Below are 20662 nucleotides of genomic sequence, written 5' to 3' on the forward strand. Positions count from 1 at the left end.
TTTCTTTCTTTCTTTCTTTCTTTCTTTCTTTCTTTCTTTCTTTCTTTCTTTCTTTCTTTCTTTCTTTCTTTCTTTCTTCCTTCCTTCCTTCCTTCCTTCCTTCCTTCCTTCCTTCCTTTCTTTCTTTCTTTCTTTCTTTCTTTCTTTCTTTCTTTCTTTCTTCCTCTCTCCCCCTCTCTCTCTTTCTTTCTCTCTTCTCTCATATGTTACACCTGGACCACAGTTTCCCCTCTCTCCTCTTCTCAAAGTCCCTCCTCCTCCCCTCCCTCGCCCACAGACCCACTCCTCCATTTTCCACATTGTACACAGATGTGATTATGTGGGTTACGTGCATTATATATATTTTGTGGGTTATGTGATCTTGATATTTTCCAGAATGTTTTCCATGTGATTATTCTTGTTAGATCACAGTGTGATCATACATTCAAATACAAATAAATCAGCATTCTCTGTTGAGTAGGATGCCTCAGTCTCACACTTTCATGTCATATGTAATGCTGAAATGTGTAGAGGAATGGCTGATTCCCAGCGGAGTGCAGAAGTGCAATGAACATGTTTTTGTGTGTGTGCCTAAGTATTGAATGTACATTTTCAACCATGCTAGTCACATGCTCCCACTAAACTATACTACCAAATAGATTTTTCTCAACTTTTTTGAGGCTGGCCAGAATGAATGTATAATCCCAGATGGATTTATGATTGTTTATATTCTTTTTGCCTCAGCCTCCCAAAGTTCAAAGAATTTGATTTTGCTCGACCTTCAAAGACTTTTTAACTTATACTTCTGAAAGCTAATATTCTGCCTAGTGTTATAACTCAAGGTCTGCCAACTATGACTGTTCAAGGAGACATTAATGACAATTTCTTCATCATGACAACAAGCTATAATTTCAAATCACCTTACCATGTATGAACATCTTAAAGACCCAAATAATGTCATTCTCTCTGCTAATTTACAAGCTGCCCAACTTACAAATCCTAGGTAATTGGGAGAATCTGAAAGAGGGTCAGTAGGGTAAACCAGAGACAAGAGCCATAGATCTGAGCTCAGCAATTCAGAAATTCAGTTTCTTGATGACCACTAGTAATTATTGCCCCTTGCCAAGTATCTGGAACATGAGCTAGGTACTCTTCAAAACTGCCCTAATCCAATATTTTACATCATACTAACCTACTCACACATGATTATGTTGTTTGGCCTTATCTACACTAATCTGTTTTCTAAAACCTGTTTACACTTTCGCTTCCTCCCTTTTCATCTGATGCATTTTTATAAAGTTTTATTTAGAGAGTAAGAAGTGAGAAATGAGCAAGTGAGAATGTGAGAAAGAGGAAAAGGGGGAATGGGCTAGGAAGAAAGACGGAGTAGGGGAAAGGATGAAGAGGGCATGAAGGTCATTTTTCTTAGGCTACTCTTAGGGTAGGCACCATGCTCAGGAGGCATTAAGTGGTACTCAAAGAGGAATAACTGAAGAGATGTGCTTAGAGTGTGTGCTAAATGATTCTGGAGAACTAACCATGTGAAAATATGTCTCAATGTCTGTGTGAAGGATTCTTTCCCTGTGTGTATTTGGTAGATATGTGTTTCTGTGTTGGACACCATGCACTATGTCAGGAAGGAAAGATGAATAGAGAACAAATATGCAGGTTGAAACACACTAGTACCATTTCTTTGAAACAGTTTAAGAGAACCAACTGAACAGAATAAGGACAATTTGGGGACAAAACTTCAGAGTCAGTGATGAGGCAGGGCTGGCATTATGTTCCCTTGGATGAGACCCACTCAGGTGAAAGAAGAAAACCCTGCCATAGTTGTGGTTTCCCAAAGTAATAAGTGACCTTGAATATTCTTGTACAAGTGTGTTCTGTGTGCATACACACACACACACACACACACACACACACACACACACACACCCTTCCCCCTACCCAGCCACAAAATTGGGCATCATTTAGACATAGACCTACTGACCAGCTTTTGCTGTGCTAGTTCTTGTTTCATATTGAGAAAGTAATGACAGTTCAATCAGCCATTGATACACACACAGCCAGGTATAGAGTTAAAGGATTTTTAATGGAGGAAGAACATTGAAAATTCACTTATGTCACTCTCCATTCCCCTTCAGATGAATCCTGAGCTATAGGAAGGTTAGCCACTCAGTAAGACTTTGGGCCATGATGAGAAGCTCGGGAACTCTCAAGAATAAGTATGACATCTTTTTAGATGGTGCAAAGAAGGAAGGATTAAGACTGTGAAGGTCACAGTACGTGGAGCACAGGACAATGGGACTCATAGGTGGAATGCAAAGGGGCCTCAGCATCTGGTTATCAGGTCTTCAAGGCACAGCTGGGGACATTACTTCTGCTTTGTCTTCTGCTGGTATGGTGATGGAGTGACAGTTGAGGGACAGGGCTCAGGAACAACTGGGTGGCAGGGCTCAGGTGCCTTAGGCTGGCAGGGCTCAGGAACAACTGGATGGCAGGGCTCAGGTGCCTTAGGTTGGCAAGGCTCAGGTGCCTTAGGTTGGCAAGGCTCAGGTGCCTTAGGCTGGCAGGGCTCAGGCACCTTGGGCTGGCAGGGCTCAGGCACCTTAGGCTGGCAAGGCTCAGGCACCTTAGGCTGACAGGGCTCGGGAACATTGGGGTTGCAGGGCTCCTTGGTTTTGGGACCGCAGGGTTCCTGTGGTGGTGGCTGGCAAGGCTGTTTCACCTGCTGCTGGTGCAGCTGAGGGGGTACAGTGCAGGGCTGCTTCTGCTGGTGGGAACTCATGGTCAGATGTCACTTGGTCCTGAAAACAGAAAAGCCAATTTAGTGATTCATTGAAAGAGAAGGTAACTTCAATGTCAAGTAAATTTAGTTCCAGGCCCTTTAGAGAAAAGAGCCTCTCTCCATGAAGACTTCTGCTCTTGAAAGTAAAACACAATATGATAACTTCTGGACCTTTTCAAGAGGATGAGCCTGGTTTCCTCTGGTCCATCTCAGTGTGTTCTTTTCTTACTCTCATTCTCCCTGTCCATGTTATACACCCAACTTAAGAAGCTTTAAAGCAAGAGTGAAAAAGGCCAAAGTATAACAGCATATGCATATGAAAATCTTACACTAAAACCTATGTCTTTATGCTAACCAAAAACATTAATGACAATTTCAAGAAAGCAATAAACTGTCTTTAAAAAGCTGGCTTCTGGTATGTGAACCCACACACCAGGACATCTGGAAAGTGGTGCCAGCCAAATAAAACAATGCACCAATTTTCTTGTGAGATAAATCACAGTATGAATTACAGGGTGGCTGCTTTTTAATCCATACCTGTATGTTTTTACCTTTTCTAGTTTACGCTCTCATGGGCTTCCTACAGATATTTCCACTTCTGTCTCTGCTTACCAAATACTCTTTCATTATAGTTCTCAGTAGCTGCTACCATTAGGAGGCTATTCTTGAGCCATGCCTCCACCCGCACGGCCCCTCCTCAGCATTACTTCCCACACTCGCACTGTCTGTCCATGACATCTCAGCTTCACATGTGTCACCTTCTCTGCCAGACTAGAAGTTTGCTAAGCACCATATTGGCCTGGAAAAAAATTAGCAGAACTATTCAATGAATTAAATTTCTATATTGAGTTTCCTGCCAGGAAGAACTTCAGTAGATGTGAGAGCTCTCTGGGCCTACGCCTTAGCCTGTGTCCTGCTGTGATCTTTGGTGAACATTTGAGTGGATCCTTCCTTTCCCCTTCCCTGATCTCTGATTCTATGGCTGTCTACTAAGATGGATGACTGAGCCATCTCTTAAGTTCCCTTCAGACCCAAACTGTGCTATAATTTAAGCAAGCAATGCTAGTGGTCTCTAACTCTGAGTCGCACTGCACATCAATTCTGCCAAAGACATTGCACAGTTTCCTGTAGTAAAGAAATAAGCAAGAATTTCAAATAAGTTGTGAGCAGAGACTTACCTAAGACTCAGAGGAGAGTGGGTTCTCTGTTAGTGTGGGCTCTGTGTGAAGGCAATGGCCAGGTGGCTTTTATAGGAAGAACACCTCCAGGAAACAGACTCGCCTCAGATGTTCTGTTTTCATTTCTTTCCAGTCACCCGTGACTCACCCTCCTCCTGTCCTTCACCCTCTGACTAAGCTTTTGTGGTGGAAACCACCCAGCTGATACAGTGACACTGACAGTTTGACGGTGATGTCACCTGGGCTCCCTGTCACCCTTCTCCTCAGGCCCAGGTGTCATGCTTGTGTTGGGAGAGAGTTAATGAGCTGGCCTGGAGGAGGTCTGAAGTGGTCCCCAAACCTGTTGTCTTCCTTGAAGGTGGCTGATCCTTGTCCTCTGTGTGACAGAATATGTGCATGTAAAGAACTAAAGAGAAGGGGAAAGCGGGGACGGGGTGGGCACTCGCTGTCTCTTAGTGAAGGTATGTGTTGGAAACACAGAAGTAATGGAAGATAGCTTCTGCAAACTGTGTGGATGGTTCAGAACTTTATGTATATTTCTTACATTTTCTTGTACCTCCATGGAACTATGCACATTAAAATTCATTTGTGTATTACCCCCAACCCCACCTCTTTCTGGCTGGTCCCTAACCTGGGAAACCTGCTTTGCTTCCTCACCACACCCTCTCCTTCTCCCCACAGCCTCTTTCTGAAATTTTCAACTGCTAAAGCTGATCAGTTTTCCAGGGTAACCTTTCCTCCCACTCCACCCAGCCATTTGGCTGTGGCTGCTTCCTATTTACGAGCCCAGCTGGATCCTTCCCCATGCCTGAAAACTTAGAAGCCTTTCGTAACTTCCTTCATTCTAGGTACAGCAGTGGGGATTTGAATGACTCTGTGAGGAGCCGGAAAGAGGCCCTCCGTTGTTACCAAGATGAACCTGTGAACTAAGACTAAAACTGCTAAATGTTGACAAGGTTTTGGGGATTAAACCGTAGACATATCTCAATTTAGAAAAGGTAGGAGGGTCATGAATTAACATAAGGAGAAATAAGATACTCAAATAGCAAGCCTGGAAAGTATGGATCACAGGCTATCTTAAGCCAACAACCCCAGTGGTTAAAATGGTGCAGCATCTCTCTCAGATGGGGTTCTACATTTGCCATGAAAAGCAGCTTCATCTACAGAGAACTCTTGGTATAGAAATGACTGACACATATTAAAAACACTGTAAGTATTTGTTACATGAACAAGAAATACATATTACCATGGGAACATTATTAGTTTGAACAGACACGGAACTGATCCTTGAGAACCCTCAGAGGTACCAATTCAAAGAAGGCAGGAAAATACTTCAGTCTATCAAAGGTTCTAGCTGGTCAGAATCTGAGAGAGGAAGGAGAAGGCAGTGATGCTAAATTGGCAGTTTCAGAGTTACTTATTTAATGTATATGAGTGTTTTACCTGCATGAAATATATGCAGGGACCATGAAGATCAGAAGAAGGTAGCAGATTCCATGGAATTTGAGTTAGGTAGGGTGGTGAGGCACCATGTGGATGCAGGGAACTGAACCCAGGTCCTCTGCAAGACCTGGAGTCATCTGCAAGATCACTGAGTCATCTCTCCAGTCCCTAAAAAGACTTTGAATTCGGTTGATTTTACTCAGGAAGAGGTTTTAAGATAGCACAGCTACATGACAAGGGTGAGACCCATCTGAATATCTGTTGAGAAGTGTGCTCCCTTCATGATGGTCATTTTCTGTGGATTCTCCCTCTTATGGAGACTTATGGGTTCTGGGGGCAGAAAAAAGAAGCACTCCCTTAGCCCTGGCACCAGTGATTTTCTCAAAATAACATGAGACTAATGTCACTGATTCAGAACCACATTCCAAACACTATCTGTTAAAGGGTGTGGCCTTTGGAACATCTAAATTATCTTAAAACTCGTGTGTAGATGGTGCCTCTTCTTCACCCCACACAAACACACGCCTAAATGTTTTTGAAGCACCTGTGCTAGCCGCACGGCTACATCACCTCTTATGAACTTGAGTCATGCTCATCCTTCTACTCTGTCCCAATATCCACTGTTTCTCATTCATGGTAACATGCTGTCTGGTGTATAGTATTTATTCAATAATTGACCCTAGAACTATTTCTCCCCAAGTTCCCTCCTCAGGTGCTCCAATAGCAGGAACTCCAGAGTGCTACCTGCTGCTATCTTTAGGCAAAAATCTTAGCCCCAGAGGAGCTGACTTCCCACCTCTCTGATATCTTGCACCACACAGTTGGAAAACTTCTCTGATCCCCATAGAGCTGAGCAATGATAGCAAATGCCTTAGTCCCAACACTTGGAAATCAGAAGCAGGCAGATCTCTAAACTCAAGGCCAACCTGGTTTACAGAGTGACCAGAATAGCCACGGGCACACAGAGAAACCCTGTCTTGAATTCAAATGAAACCTAATCAAAACAAATGGGGTGGGGGAGAAGAAATAAAAAGGGCCTTCCTTACTGGCTACCTTCTTCCAGGTAGATTCTGCCTTAGCTTGTGCTCCTTCACCTCAAGGCAGGCCGTAGAGCCAGGCACTGGAATTTTTTCTTGACACTAGCACTGTTCCTCCTGTTTGTATATCTGAATCTCTCTCAACGCTGAAGAACTTTTCTCCTCCTCAGTATTCTTAGTTTCTCAGCCACCAGGGCCAACTTGAGGAAAACCTCACAAAAATATGAGAAACTGACCAGCAGCCAACATCACTCAGGATTTCCAGCCTTGCCAAGGATCTCCCACTTTCTGCAGAAGGCTGCGGTTTCTCCCAGGATGGAAGCAGGCCCCTTTCATTCCAGCCCCTTGATTGTCCACTGAATAGGATAGGAGCTGTGCCTCATTCACAAAGCTAAGCAAATTGATTAATCAGGGCGGTTGGCTTCCCCCAGGTTCCAGGTTCACTTACTCCCTCCACTTCACCAGTCTGGATTGTGTAAAGAAAGTCATGTGCAATGCAATTCTGTGAGACTTCCTGTGAGTCTGAGCAATTAAAGTGCATTCAAATTGAGAAACCCTGAGTTTTTTTTTTGTATTTTATTTTTTTCTTATCAGTTACATTTTATTAACTCTGTACCCCAGCCGTGTCCCGATCCCTCATTCCCTCCCAGTCCCTCCTAAAGAATATTACCTTTGCCTGTTCTCTGATTGCCAGGAAGATCAGGGGAAAACCAGTGTTGGCTGCTCAAATTCGGCTGTCAAGTTGTTTGGTTTTGTTTGTTTGTTTGTTTTAAGTTTCTACAAATTTTTGAGTCTTCCTTTTAAATAAGGCAGCAGAAGGAAGAAATACTGGATCAATTAATCAGTCCTGAAGACACTGGCCTAAACAGGCAGGAGAAGATTGAGTTGCAATCCGGAGAATAGGGGAAGAATGAGCACATGAACTCAATACTAGCAAATTTCTACAAAACACCTAACCCCAGGCAGGGAAAAACAAGGTTTGGGAGGGGCACACTTCATGCTCCACAGCTTGTTTTTCAGCCAATTTTTCCAGAGCCTGGGATTCGTGATTTCTCTCCTCTCCATTGTTTCAATTGGAACAGACCAATCTTGAATTCTCCCTTTCTCTTCCCACCCCTGAAGAGATGAATAAAAATTTCAACTCTGTTTTTCTTGCTTTTAGGTGGTAGAAGAGAAAGACAGACTTAGTCAACTTTGGTCCACCTATTTATGCCTTTATTAGTCAGGCTATCTTGGGCAATTTACCCCAATTTTCAACACTTAAATGACCTTATCTTTAAATGATATTTACTCTACATGGATTTATTACAAAAATGAAATGAAATGATGCTTCAAGTACTGAACAATTCCTCCTGTCAACAATGTTTCCCCTTTCCCTCCCTCCTTCAGATAGGTATCTTTTTTGCTAACATTCTTGGCCTTTGTGATTTGTGTTTTCTCCATTACTCACTGTTACCCAACTTTCAGGTTTACCTTTTTCCAACTTTATCTTGAGTTATTAGGTAGTGACAACGTCTACATAATCTTTGCTTTAAAGATCAGATGATGACTTAAGTCAATGTTGATCATTCCATGACCTGATCATTACCTTGTTAAAGAAACAGAGGCAGAGAAGTCATCAACTTTCCAGGAGTTCATAAAGATGATCTGTACTGTGTTACAGTCCCTTGACAGCTATGTCCAGTGCTAAGGCAAGTTACTCTTAGAAAAAGCTATGACCAGGTCATGATCTGATCACCATCTCCACTCATCAGAGATGTGATCCTCTGTATATGGATAATCAAATGATACAGAGACTACACAGAACATGGAAGCTCAGGCTGAAGTACTCTGGCTCAGAGCCTTCATTGCCCCATGGGCTGCTGAAGGACAAGAATAGGGCTGAAAGTTTTCTACAGAGAGTGTCTGTGATTAAGGAACACGAGAGATCACTGTATGGCCACCGTTCCCTTCTCCTGTTTGTGCACTTGCTCCTTCTCAGCAAGTTTCAGCAGGGTGCGAGCACCCTCTGTAGACCAGAGGCTAAAATCTCAACTCTGTGCTTTACTAGTTACATTTTGTGATGTCGGGGAGTTTCTGAATAATGATTGTTACCATTATTTTGGCCCTAGTCCCCACAAACACAGCGTAAGAAACAGAGACATGGAAGCTGAGGCACAAAGTCTCTTGAGAAGTTGTGGGCAATCAGGTGACTGCCAAGATACAAACCCAATACTGTGAGGTCAAGGCCCTTGAGATTCAGTTTATCTTACATGTATCTTAGGAATGATAATATTTGCCTTCAGAACTGTTATTACATGCGATTACATAGGCAAAACAACTCTATGATGACTAGCACACAGCAATGGGCAATGAATTTTTCCTCAGGGTTTGACCCACAGCTATTATTAGAAACTCATTTCTAGTGACTCAGAAAATTCTTTAATTTTCTTCATATTTGAAGCAGTCACTTACTCACTGAATACATAGCTGCTGAATGAGAGTCAAATGGCAAGCATGAGATCCCAGCTTTGAGAAATCTAGTGGAGAAATAGGCAACATTCTATACACTTCTGGGAACTAAATCACATCACAGGAATAGAATTTCCCAAGCTGGCCTAAGAATAAAAATCTCTTTACAATGTTGTTAAGGATGAGATTTCATTTTTACATTGATATTTTCTATGGAATTTCTATTAATTCTAATGAGAGAATATTAGAAACTGATATTAATTCTAATGAGATGAATACCTAAGAGGAGGGCCTATGGACTCATGTTTCTGAAAATGGGCCCTGGGTGATTTTTAGGGTCAGACAATTTGGGCAACACCAGTGTGAGCACAATGCACGTTCCTTCTTGATTACAATTGAAATCATCTGGTGTTCTAAACAATGTATGGATACAAGCTTCATCCTAGTTTTCTTTTATCAGTGTGTGCACTAACATATGTATAGATCTCAGAATCCACTGATAAAACTAGTCTTGGAAAATCACTACTCTCAAAGAAATATCAACTTCTAGTATCTGAATCCAGTAGAAGAATCTGGATCCTGTGAGGTACCCTAAGTGGAAGAAGGTTCAAGTGGGTGCTCAGGTACCTGGGAAGATGTCAATGTTGATGAGTCTAGGTGCTTTTGAGTGTGGGTGTTTGGCCTTAGGACACGAGGAGCCTTGTGACACAATTAAGTTCCATCTAAGGAAGGCTAAGTACTTCTACACACCCATGCTCCTCACTCTCCCTCCAAGGAATCATCAGAGGGCATGCTCAGGCTAGTTTAGCAGGTCTGGGCCTAGATGCAGTAGCCTACAGCCAGGAGATGATCCCATGTTACCTTTCAAAGCACTATCATGCCCATAGTACAGAGACTCTGCTAGTCTCTAAGGATCTTCTGGCTAGCACAAATTAAAACCTGTGCGGACAAAATATAGTTTTCTGCTACTTGAAAAGGAAAATATTTCCCTCTACCTCTTTTTTTTTTTTTTTTTGCAGACCCTTATTTCTTTTTTCTTTTTCTTTTTTAAATTACACTTTATTCACTTTGTATCCCCCCCATAAGTCCCTCCCTCTTCCCCTTCCGATTTCACCCTCCCACCCCCTTCTTCACGAATTCCCCTCCCCAAGTCCACTGATAGGGGAGGTCCTCCTCTCCTTCCTTCTGATCTTAGTCCATCAGATCTCATCAGGAGTGGCTGCATTGTCATCTTCTGTGGCCTGGTAAGGCTGCTCCCCCCTCAGGGGGAGGTGATCAAAGAGCAGGCCAATCAGAGTATGTCAGAGGCAGTCCCTCTTCCCATTACTATGTAACCCACTTGGACACTAAACTGCCATGGGCTACATCTGTGCAGGGGTTCTAGGTTAACCCCATGCATGGTACTTGGTTGGAGTATGAGTCTCTGAGAAGACCCCTGTGTTCAAATTCAGCCATATGTTCCTAAAACTTTAACTAACAAAATGCAAATAAATAGGAGAAAGACTTACAATTTTATTGATGTCACAATTTACACATTCACTGAAGCTTTACAGAAAAGAAGTAAGTACTCAAAGAGCTGGTTAGATTCAAGATATAATCCTGAAATTCATATGTAACTACAAAAGGTCCTAAGTAACCAAGGTGTTTTGAGTCCAAAACAAACAAACAACAAACAAACAAACAAAAAACAAAGCTAGACGGATAATACTAGCTTACTTTAGAGTATTCTACAAAGCTATTGTAAGCAAAACAGCGTGGTACTGACATTCACAGACCAATGGATTGGAGTAGGAAGCATGTAATTAAGTACCCACATTTACAGCCAAGTGATCTTAACAAAGGTGTTGAGAGTATACAGTGGAGAAAGAGTCTCAGGGAAATAATAGGCTTTTCAATGAACAATTTTGGAAAAACTGGATAATCACATGGAGAAGAACAAAATCATCTGAAGGCTGATTTAAAAATTAAATACAAGGACCAAAGCCATGAAGATACCGGAAGAAAACATAGAGGAAAATGACATGCCAGTTCCTGGAATTGATATATTTTTTTTCACTATTATTTTAAAAGCCAGGTAACAATCACAGATAAGTGCTGTTACATAAAGTTGAAAAGGTTCTGTCCATCACTGGAAGCCATCAACCAAAGTGAGACCTTGCCTAACTAGGAATTAATATTAGTTTATATTAAAATTTATAAGGAATTCAACTATATAGCAAGAAAACACCATGTTGAAAAACAGGTAAGAAAACTGAAGCATTGTATTTTTTTTTCTTTTAGCAAAAGACAAATGAAAATGTTTATTTAAAAAGCAATATTGTATAATTTTCTTTTTTATATATTTTATTTTTATTAATTACAATTTATTCACTTTGTATCTCACCTGTAGCTCCCTCCCTTTTCCCCTCCCAAACCTACCCTCCCTCCTTCTTCTCCACCCATGTCCCCCCCCAGTCCACTGATGGGGGAGGTCCTCCTCCCCTTCCTTCTGATCCCAGTCTATCAGGTCTCATCAGTCCTAGTTGCTTCTTAAAGAACTGTATTTAAGTGGCCAACAGATAAATGAAAAATACACCAGTGATCATCAAGAAAGTGCAAGTCAAAACCACGATGAAATATCACCTTGTGCCTATTAGAATAGTTATTATCATAAAAGCAAATGTAATTGTTGATTAGGATGCAGAGATAGTGGGAGGTAGGAAGACCTGGAGGGAACAGGAGCGCCACAAAGGGAGCAACAAAACCAAAAAATCTGGGCCCAGGGGTCTTTTCTGAGACAGACACTCCAAACAAGGACCATGCATGGAGATAACTTAGAACCCCTGCACAGAAGTAACCTAAGGCAGCTCAGTATCCAAGAGGGTTCCCCAATAATAGGACCAGGGACCATCTCTGACATGAACTCATGGGCTGGCTCTTGGATCACCTCCACCTGAGGGGGAGCAGCCTTGCCAGGCCACAGAGGAAGACAAAGAAGCCAGTCCTGATGAGACCTGATAGGCTAGGGTCAAATGGAATGGGAGGAAGACCTCCCCTATCATTGGACTGTGGGAGGGGCATAGAAGAAGAAAAGGGAAAGAGGGTGGGATTGGGAGGGGATGGGAGAGGGGGCTTCGCCTGGGATACAAAGTGAATAAATTGTAATTAATGTAATTTTTAAAAAGTTTAAAAAAAAGAGAATCCTAGTATACTCTTGGTGAGAAAGTCAGCATAGCTTTCCTGGCAAGCAGTGTGAACTCTATGTGACATATTTACAAACAAAATAAGATATGTGGACAAGATCATGATACCCAGTATCCAGGATAGTCCTTTTCACAAAAGTTTCAAGATAATGAGTAACACCACTATTCATCAGCCAAAGAATGGCTAAAGAAAACATGTTATATAGACACAATGCAACATTATTCACTAAATAAACCAATAAATGAATAGAGTAAGATACCGTGACTTGTGATAAAATGGAGGACATTGTGTGCAATGGACTAGCCAAGCACAGAAAAGTACCACACTGTCTCTCTCATGTGGAACCTAAAACAGTGGCATTCAGGAACAGGGAATATAACCATTGTAACCTTGAAAATCTGTATTTCTTTTGGGGAAGGAGGACTGGGAGATAGTGAGGGATGTGTAGTTGTGGGTAAACAGAAGAGTCTTTTTTAAATACGTTGTAAGTAATAGGGCAATATGAAAAGATGAGAAGTGGATGATTGGTTGGGGTTAGGAATAAGGAGCAGTATGATGGGGAGGAAAATGAGCAATGACTGCTAATGTTCAAGAGTGTTTGTGTGATGACAGGTTTTAAGATAGACTGTAGTGATGGCTGTACAGTTTTGGATATACTTAGATACATGTTTTATACTCTAAATGGGTGAACATATATTGAAATATGAGTCATATTTCAATAAAGCTGTCTTAAAAACAAGAAAAATCAAAATGAAAACAAAATCTCTTTATAATTATTTTTATTCATTTTACATCCTTCTTGTAGCCTTCTCCCTCCTCCCTTCCCAGTCCCACCTTCCCTCCACTGTTCCCTTTTCCTCAGAAAAGGGGAACAATCCTTTCCCATCCAGCCCAGTTCATCAAGTTGCCTCAGGACTGAGCATGTCCTCTTCCCCTGTGGCCTGGCAAGGCAGTTCCACCAGGGCCAGGAGAAAGTGGTCAAAAAGCTGGCAAGCAGTCTGTGTCTGAAGCACTCCCCACTTTTCTTACTAGAGGACCCTTTGATAATTGCTTTGGGTCTGAAGGGCTAACATGGTGGAAAGGAAAGGAGAGCATATGTCATCTTGCCTGTCTGTCCCCAAGGATAAGGGTTGATATTAGTGCCCTCGTGAGGAGAATGGGAATTTGTGCTACCTCACAAAGGGAAATTTATGAGCTGCTTTTAGACCAACAAGGGGAGGGCAGAGATCTCTATCTGTTTCTGCTCCTGTAGCAGCAAATATCACTCACCTTTATTGCCTTCCCACTCTCCTTGTCTACATTATTTCAGAATTTTTTTATTTTATTTTTTTCTTATCAGTTACATTTTATTAACTCTGTATCCCAGCCGTGTCCCGATCCCTCATTCCCTCACAGTCCCTTCCTCCCTCATCTCCACCGTGCCCCTTGCCAAGTCCACTGATAGGGGGGACCTCCTCCCCATTCATCTGATCCTGTTTTATCAGGTATCTTCAGGACTGGCTGCAAAGCTCTCCTCTGTGGCCTAACAGTATTTTTAAAAGGCACCTAAATCTCAGACTGAATTTCTTGTGGGATCTGAGTTTCATCTACCCACTCATTTATTTATCATTTCTGTGCTCCCTCTTAACCCTGGACGCTGTACGTGGTTTGTTAGGAAACTACCAACTACAATTTAGTGGAGTAGAGAGGGTGGAGTAAAGCACAGAACCCATAAAAATGCAAAAGCCCCAAAGAATTCAAGGATCCACCTAAGTGTAAGGTAGGGAGAATTCTTCCAACACAACCTCTCATGCTGTAGTTTTATGGACTAAAGTTAGGAATGTTGCTCAAAGTCACAGATGTAGTTAGGAGCAGACACAGAGCCTGAACCTGAATCTCCTGAGCTGCACAGTCTGAAGCTCCCCAGTCTGGGAAACAGGCAGCTGAGGGGTTCTTGTCCAAAAGAGGAGGTGGCAGGGAATTTGAGACTGTCAGGTTTATGACAGGTGGGTAAGGTGGGGCTTTGTTTTGGTTCTGGGGTGGAGTAGGTTTTCTGGACATGTGGAATGGTAAGGAGGGACAACAGAAGAATGTGGTGGCCTGCTCTGCTCTGGTATCCCTTGGAAGTATGGAAATGCTTTAGTTTTACTGCTGTGTGGGTGGGATTTTGCAGGTGTGATGGAGGTGGGAAGCTAGTGAATTCTGCCCTGAGCAATGAGAACAATGTATAGAATATAATTCAAACACTGCCTTGATACTTTTAAATTTTATGTAATTTTTGAAAGCTTATAAATATTATACGGAGAAATATACACAGATAATTACTTTTCACAAGGTGAACACATGAGTTTGGACAAAATGGCACCAGCTCCTCCTGAAGTCCTTCTTTCAGTCATTTGACTTTGTAGTACTAGAACATGTGTTTTTTAATATCTACTTCCTCTCAAGATTGTGAGATTCGTCTGCACTGTTTTGTGGTATACATCACAGAATTAAATTATTAACTGGCCACACCTTTGTCAATGGAAATTTGGGGGGTATCAAGTAGGGTTATTACAGCGAATGCTACTATAGACATGCACATGTCAGCAGCCGTGTGTGTCGATGTCTATTGTGTCTAAAAAGGGAAGTTGCTGAGATGTGGATATATGAGCTCAGGTTTCAGAATTTATGAGTTTCACAGTAGTTTGTGAAAAGTTCCTAGTTGTTACAGCCTCACCAACATGTGATATCATGTGTCTTCTGAAAGTCAATATGTCCAATAATGTACTTCCAACATCATTTCATTCTCATTTTCATATCTTAAGTTTAAGAATAATTGACACATGCTACAAGATGAATTCTTCCAGTGTGCAGACCTGACACATTTCTTTATTTCTTATATTTTCATTATTAATATCATAGATCTTTTATTAAATTTATTAATCTCATTGATACCATTTAATGGTATCTTTTATTTGTGTTAAACAAATGAATACAAAACTAATAAAATCTTAAGTATGGTTTCATATATATAAATGAATATATATATATTTATATTTATTCATGTAACCTCTAGTCATAAGACTGATGGTTTTCTAGGACCCCCAAAATTCCATTACATCAGGACTGCCAGTTAGGCTTTTCCCCAACAATAACCACTATTTGGTGTCTAACAAATTATATTTTCTCCTGATATTTCATTTTGTAATGTAATGCCTGGTAAAGTTCCCAGTCCTCCCCTTCCCACCTCAATGCAGGTTTTCAGCTTCGTTCCTTACATCATTCATCTACCCATAGATCTGTTCTCCTTCTTTAGAAACTTTCTGCTTAGGTATTTTGAATCCAGGTATGATCCCTGTCAAAGCTCACTAAATTTATTGAGTGGAAAAATCAGCCACTTGTTTGAATACCCCCCCACTGCATACAAACAAACAAACAAACAAACAAACAGTTTTTTGTTTCTTTGTCACCAGCCAGAGTCTTCCACAGCAGAAAGCCCAGAGATTTCCTTCTACTCACACTCACAACTCACAAATCCTGCCATGGTAAAAAGTATTTTTGACTCCTATTCCTGTGATTACTCCTCACAGGACTCTTCAAGGCCCAGATAAGTATATTCAATTTATGTCCATATGTGCACTCTCCACACCCAGTTTCCTGGCATTTGCCATAAGTTATTCCATTGCCCTCAGGAGAAGTTCTATACTAATTTTTTTTTATTTTTTTTTATTTTTTGAGACAGGATTTCTCTGTGTAGCCCTGGCTGTCCTGGACTTGCTTTGTAAACAAGGCTGACAGTGAACTCTCAAAGACTGGCCTACCTCTGCCTCCTGGAGTGCTGTGAGTAATTACAGGATTGTGCCACCATGCCCAGTAAAGAAGTTCTGCACTTTTGAATATCATTTTACATTTGGAAATAGTGAGATCAAAAGGACCATTTTGCTTTATGGGCTTACAATTTAATAGGGCAATTAAGTATATAGAAATATAGAAAATTATTTGCATAATTATTAAAATAATTGGGACAGGAGCAATGGCTCAGTGGTGATGAACACAGAGAGCTCTGCCTGAAGACCCAGGTTCAGTTCCTAGGCAGCTCAAAAACATCTGTAACTCCCATTTCAGTGGATTTGATGCCCTCTTTGGGCCTCTACAGCCACTATGCACAAGTGGGGCATAGGCATACATTCAGGCACAACACCAATACACACAAAATAACAATGAAGTAATTATGTTTTCATTTAAAATGAATATAAATTATTATGAGAGTTTATGGAACTATTGTTTTTTTTTCCCGAAATTGTTCAGTAGTAGGGTTTCATGGAAATATTTGAACTGAGTTTAAGGCCAAAGGAATCTCTAACACAAAAGTGGTGAGTGATTATATTCAGGCAAAAGAAATGCTGTGAGCCAAGAAACTAAATCCATAATGACAAAATCACAGAGACATCAAAACTGAATTGTACCCTTGTCATGTGGGGTCAACTAAGAAATTGTTTCTTCCGAATTCACTCACTTTTGCCATAGGAACATTTACCCTCCAAAAGTTCACAGAAAACACATAACTTGGTTGATTTTCCAAGGGCTTACAGACAATTTTTCTTTCAGCGTTTATGGACATTTCTTTTATTTGAAGATTGCTATAAAGGTTGGGACTTGAGACTCTTGGAGACTGGAGACATAATGAATGTATTTTCATCATAAGAAAAATGGAAGCTTTTTTGGGAACCAGGGAAAGAATGTTATAGTTTGGATATAAAATGTCCACTCATGCCTTAAAGGCTTAGTCCCTGACCAATGAATTTCAACCATTGCGAGGTGATTGGATCCTGAAAGCTGTCACCTAATCAATAGAATAATAAACTGATTAATTCATAATTTAAGGTTATAATTGGGAAGTTATAGGTGTTTTCAAAAGTGGGACCTATTTGCAGGAGAAAGTCACTGCGTCACTAGGGAAATGTGTGTGTGTCTTGTGGGATATTCTCTGTGTGTGTCTCTGCCTCTCTCTGTGTATGTCTCTATCTCTCTGTCTCTGTGTCTCTGTCTCTGGCTTTCTGGCATGTCTCTCTCTCTGTCTCTCTCTTTCTCCTTCTATTTCTCCCTCTCCTTCTTCTATTCAATACTAGGTGACCAAATTTCCTACACTAGGATGCTGCTTCCTTGCAAAGGGCCTGAAAGCAAGGAAGTCAGCTGACTTTGGACTATGCTCTCCAAAACCAAAAAACAGTTACTCCTCTTCAGTCACTTTGACAGACATTCCTCAAAATGATGGAGGTCATCCTAACATGGTGTGTTTCAGGCCTGTCTTATGAGAGGGTTCATGGAAGTGCAAGGGTTTACACATTTTAGGGAATGTGGGGAAGAGACTCTGCTGCTTTGGCCAGTGAAGAAGGTGATCCAGTGATTCTTAATGCCTCCTTATGTTTTGCAATCTCTTCCATGACACAGATCAGTAGTATGCTCTTCGAAATTTAGAAAAGCAGAAGAACACAAAATAAATTTATTATGAATGAAATGGATTTTCACATATTGTCAGATAAATGTAACTTTGTTCCCTGGACATTGGTGGTGGTGGTGATGGTGTCAGCAGTATCTTCCTTCTCCCAGTAAGGTAGATTGAGTCAGAGATAAGAGAATTTCAATTGTTTCTGTCTGAAAAACGTCTGGAGATACTTCATATCTGAACCCCACAGTCTATGCAAGGACTTGCCAGAGCCTACCTAAGACATTAAAGACCTGCTTTCCCGTAGGCTTGGATGACAACAGGCCCCAGAGTTCTGTTAAGAAGGATGTCTTCCTGTTCCTTAGGGATATTATGTCAGGGGTGTGGAGGTACAGATTAAGACCTCAGAAATTAAATCAGGTTTTTTAGGCTTATAAACACTCACTTTTAGGTTCCTGGTTAATGTCTGTATTCACTGTTTAGTATTTCACTTGGAAATATCAGCCTCAATAATGATTTTTAAAGGAAGTGGAAGAAGTGGTCATTAATTCCTTTTTAAGCCAGTATGTTTGATGAGGAAGTAACTTATTATTAGCATTACTAATGACATAGATTAAATTTGTCATAAGTGATCAAATCTCTAGAGAAAAGGGTATAGCTCAAAGGAGGAAAATCTGTGTTTAGTTATACCTTTAAAAATTAAAAACATTTTTATTTATTTTATGTGTATGGGTATTTTACATGTATGGCTCTGTAGCAGGAGCATACATGGTGCCCTCAGAGGTCAGAAGAGAGGATTAGATCCCCTGGGACTAGAGTTCCAATAGATGGTTGTGGGTCACCATGTGGGTATCGGGAATTGAACCTGGGTTCTCAGGAAGAACAGGTAGTACTCTTAGCCACTGAACCATTTCTCCAGCCCCTACCTTATTCCCTTTAATTTTCTGTTTCTCAAGGACTTAAGTCTTTTTCAAGCAGGTGGTATTCAGCTTCTTTTTAATATAAGCAACTTACGCCGAAGCAAAGAAAATTATAACATCAGGTGTAAAAGTGGGACATCTTTCACACACACACACACACACACACACACACACACACACACACACACACCCCTTTCTTTGTAAGAAAACATCTCTGACTTCCCAAGAGTCGACTTAGGCTCAGGGTAGGTTATCTCATGCTAGTTTGAAAATCCAGCATGGGAAGAGTGGATTATTTTTTTCAGTTTTTACCATATAGAGAAAATACTTACTGTTTCCTTTATTTCTGTTACATATGGTCACTGGTTGCTCTATACTTGAAGTCATGTAGTACAGGTTCTCTTACAGAAATTTTTCCAGTGCAATTATCCAGAAAATGACAAGAAAACTCACAAAGCACCAGAATGACTATCAGAAGACATGCTCAAGACTCATCACTTCCAAACAGCTTATCTATTGCAATTTGTTTAATCTAGATCAGGAGGCCTGTAGAGCTCAGTTGGCTGCTCATATTTGTAATTGGCTGATAATATAAATTTGCATATTTTAATTTTATCTGTTACTCTGGGGAAGAGTAGATTACTAAGTTCAAATTAGACTAATAAACAAGTGAGTGAATGAGTATGAGTGAGTTAAAGAATAAAGGAATAGACAACAATTTAGAAATCAGTTGCACCTGTTTGTAGAATTCTTTGCTGCATTCTGGTCACCTGTATCTTTTTTGTCTGTCTTTGCAGAATAACAACTTCCAAGTATTAAAACCTACATTCACTAGATGTGTAGAATTTCTAATCAGGGCTAACGGTTTTCTTTTCCCTTTGTTCTTCCATAGATGAGGTTAGTCAAGCAAGTCTCTCATAAGTTTAAGAGACCAGGCCCTGGGCTTATTTTCCTCACTTCTGCAGCTGAGATGTGTCAGGATACATACTCCCCATATTGTTGGCTACCAGAAATTAACTGTGCTTATAGCGGTGGCTTCCCAAACTCCCAGGGACATGTACTTACACACTCACCCCCTGAAATGTGATAACGAATGGATCACAGAATGAGCCTGGCAGCCCAGGACACAATCACAGTTATTAGTACGTGAAGCACATGTTTATTAGTGGGGTAAATAGGCGACCAGTTTAGAAAGGATTGTAGGGAAAGCGATTGAGACATCAGCTCTGGCTAGAGCTCTAGAAGAAGCCTGATACACTGTTGTTTTGTAATTGGAATGGATAAGGCCATAATTATGATCAATAAAGACACTGGAGAGGCTGAATTTTCTCTCCTGGGCACTTGGGAGACATCATATAGAAGAAGCCTTGGAGGAAAACAAAGAATGCATATAATAAGGAGTTTGATGTGGGGTCTTACAATGCTGCTTCATTGGACATAGGTAGAAGGATGGGAAATCTTGGAGCCAGTGGGAATAGGAGCAGGAGGAATGCAAGGCTCCAGCTAGTGGCCTGGGTGGTGGTTTCCAGTCCATCCTTACTTCTGTTTACACTTAGTAACTTGCTGGGCAGAAGGACACTTGTGCTGAGCTGGGTTAGCAGTGCTCTTCTCTGGGCATTGTTTCTTGGCCTGAGGAGTACATGGATCCTTGGTTTTGGGAACACATGCCTCTTGACATTGGGTAGGAGGTGGCTGACAGGGCTGCTTCACCTGCTGCTGCTGGGCTTGAGGCACGCACTGCTGCTGCTGATGGGAAGGCATGATTCAGGAGCAGGTGAGTCTGGAGGAGACCTACGAAGACATCATGAGAAGGGTCCCATGCGTACCCTCCCATCTGTGTCATCAAGGAGTACTTTCCTCCAGGACCCAAAGAGAATTAACAGCATCAGGTAATGAACGGCTCATATGCTTCCACTGTGATATTCCTCTATCACTCTCTTCCTTATGTGTTATTCTGAGTTCCTATCATTCTTCATCTTCCCATGGACTCTGGACTTAACTGAATACACGACTGATTTATTGGTTTTACCAAAAAGAAGGCAGAGTATTGAGTTCAAGAATAAAAAGCTGTTCAGTATTTTTACAAATTCAAGGTGTGGGTCTGGCTAATGCCAGTTGTCTAAGTTAGGTGATGCAGATACATGAGGATAATGAAAAGAACAGTGTCTGTTTCCAGGAAACAGTGTCAGGGGATGTAAACAATGGGTCTAGAAAATAGGTGAACATGTATTAGGGAGGCCTGGGTGCTAATCTCCACTCCATCTTAATATGCT

The 20662-nt window shown here is 41.2% G+C and overlaps 2 protein-coding genes across 2 annotated transcripts; both read right to left on the minus strand.

The window, feature by feature from the left end:
• Window positions 1-2088: 2088 nt before the first annotated feature.
• LOC129673951 (cornifin-A) lies at window positions 2089-3991 on the minus strand. Its single transcript, XM_055603841.1, has 2 exons — window positions 3949-3991; window positions 2089-2789 (listed from the first exon to the last, which is right to left on the minus strand). Exon 2 carries the CDS (start codon window positions 2768-2770, stop codon window positions 2357-2359), a length of 414 nt encoding a protein of 137 aa, XP_055459816.1. The 5' UTR covers window positions 2771-2789; window positions 3949-3991; the 3' UTR covers window positions 2089-2356.
• Window positions 3992-19925: 15934 nt separating this feature from the next.
• Sprr4 (small proline rich protein 4) lies at window positions 19926-20150 on the minus strand. Its single transcript, XM_055603686.1, has one exon. It carries the CDS (start codon window positions 20148-20150, stop codon window positions 19926-19928), a length of 225 nt encoding a protein of 74 aa, XP_055459661.1.
• Between the last annotated feature and the right edge of the window lie 512 nt (window positions 20151-20662).

Source organism: Psammomys obesus, unplaced genomic scaffold, assembly GCF_907164565.1.
Source record: "Psammomys obesus unplaced genomic scaffold, mPsaObe1.curated_primary_1811, whole genome shotgun sequence".
NCBI classification, from domain to species: Eukaryota; Metazoa; Chordata; class Mammalia; order Rodentia; family Muridae; genus Psammomys; species Psammomys obesus.

What these genes read in the sequence shown, in the direction of transcription:
- Sprr4 (XM_055603686.1), bottom strand. Translation starts at nt 20,150, where the DNA reads ATGCCTTCCCATCAGCAGCAGCAGTGCGTGCCTCAAGCCCAGCAGCAG.
- LOC129673951 (XM_055603841.1), bottom strand. Translation starts at nt 2,770, where the DNA reads ATGAGTTCCCACCAGCAGAAGCAGCCCTGCACTGTACCCCCTCAGCTG.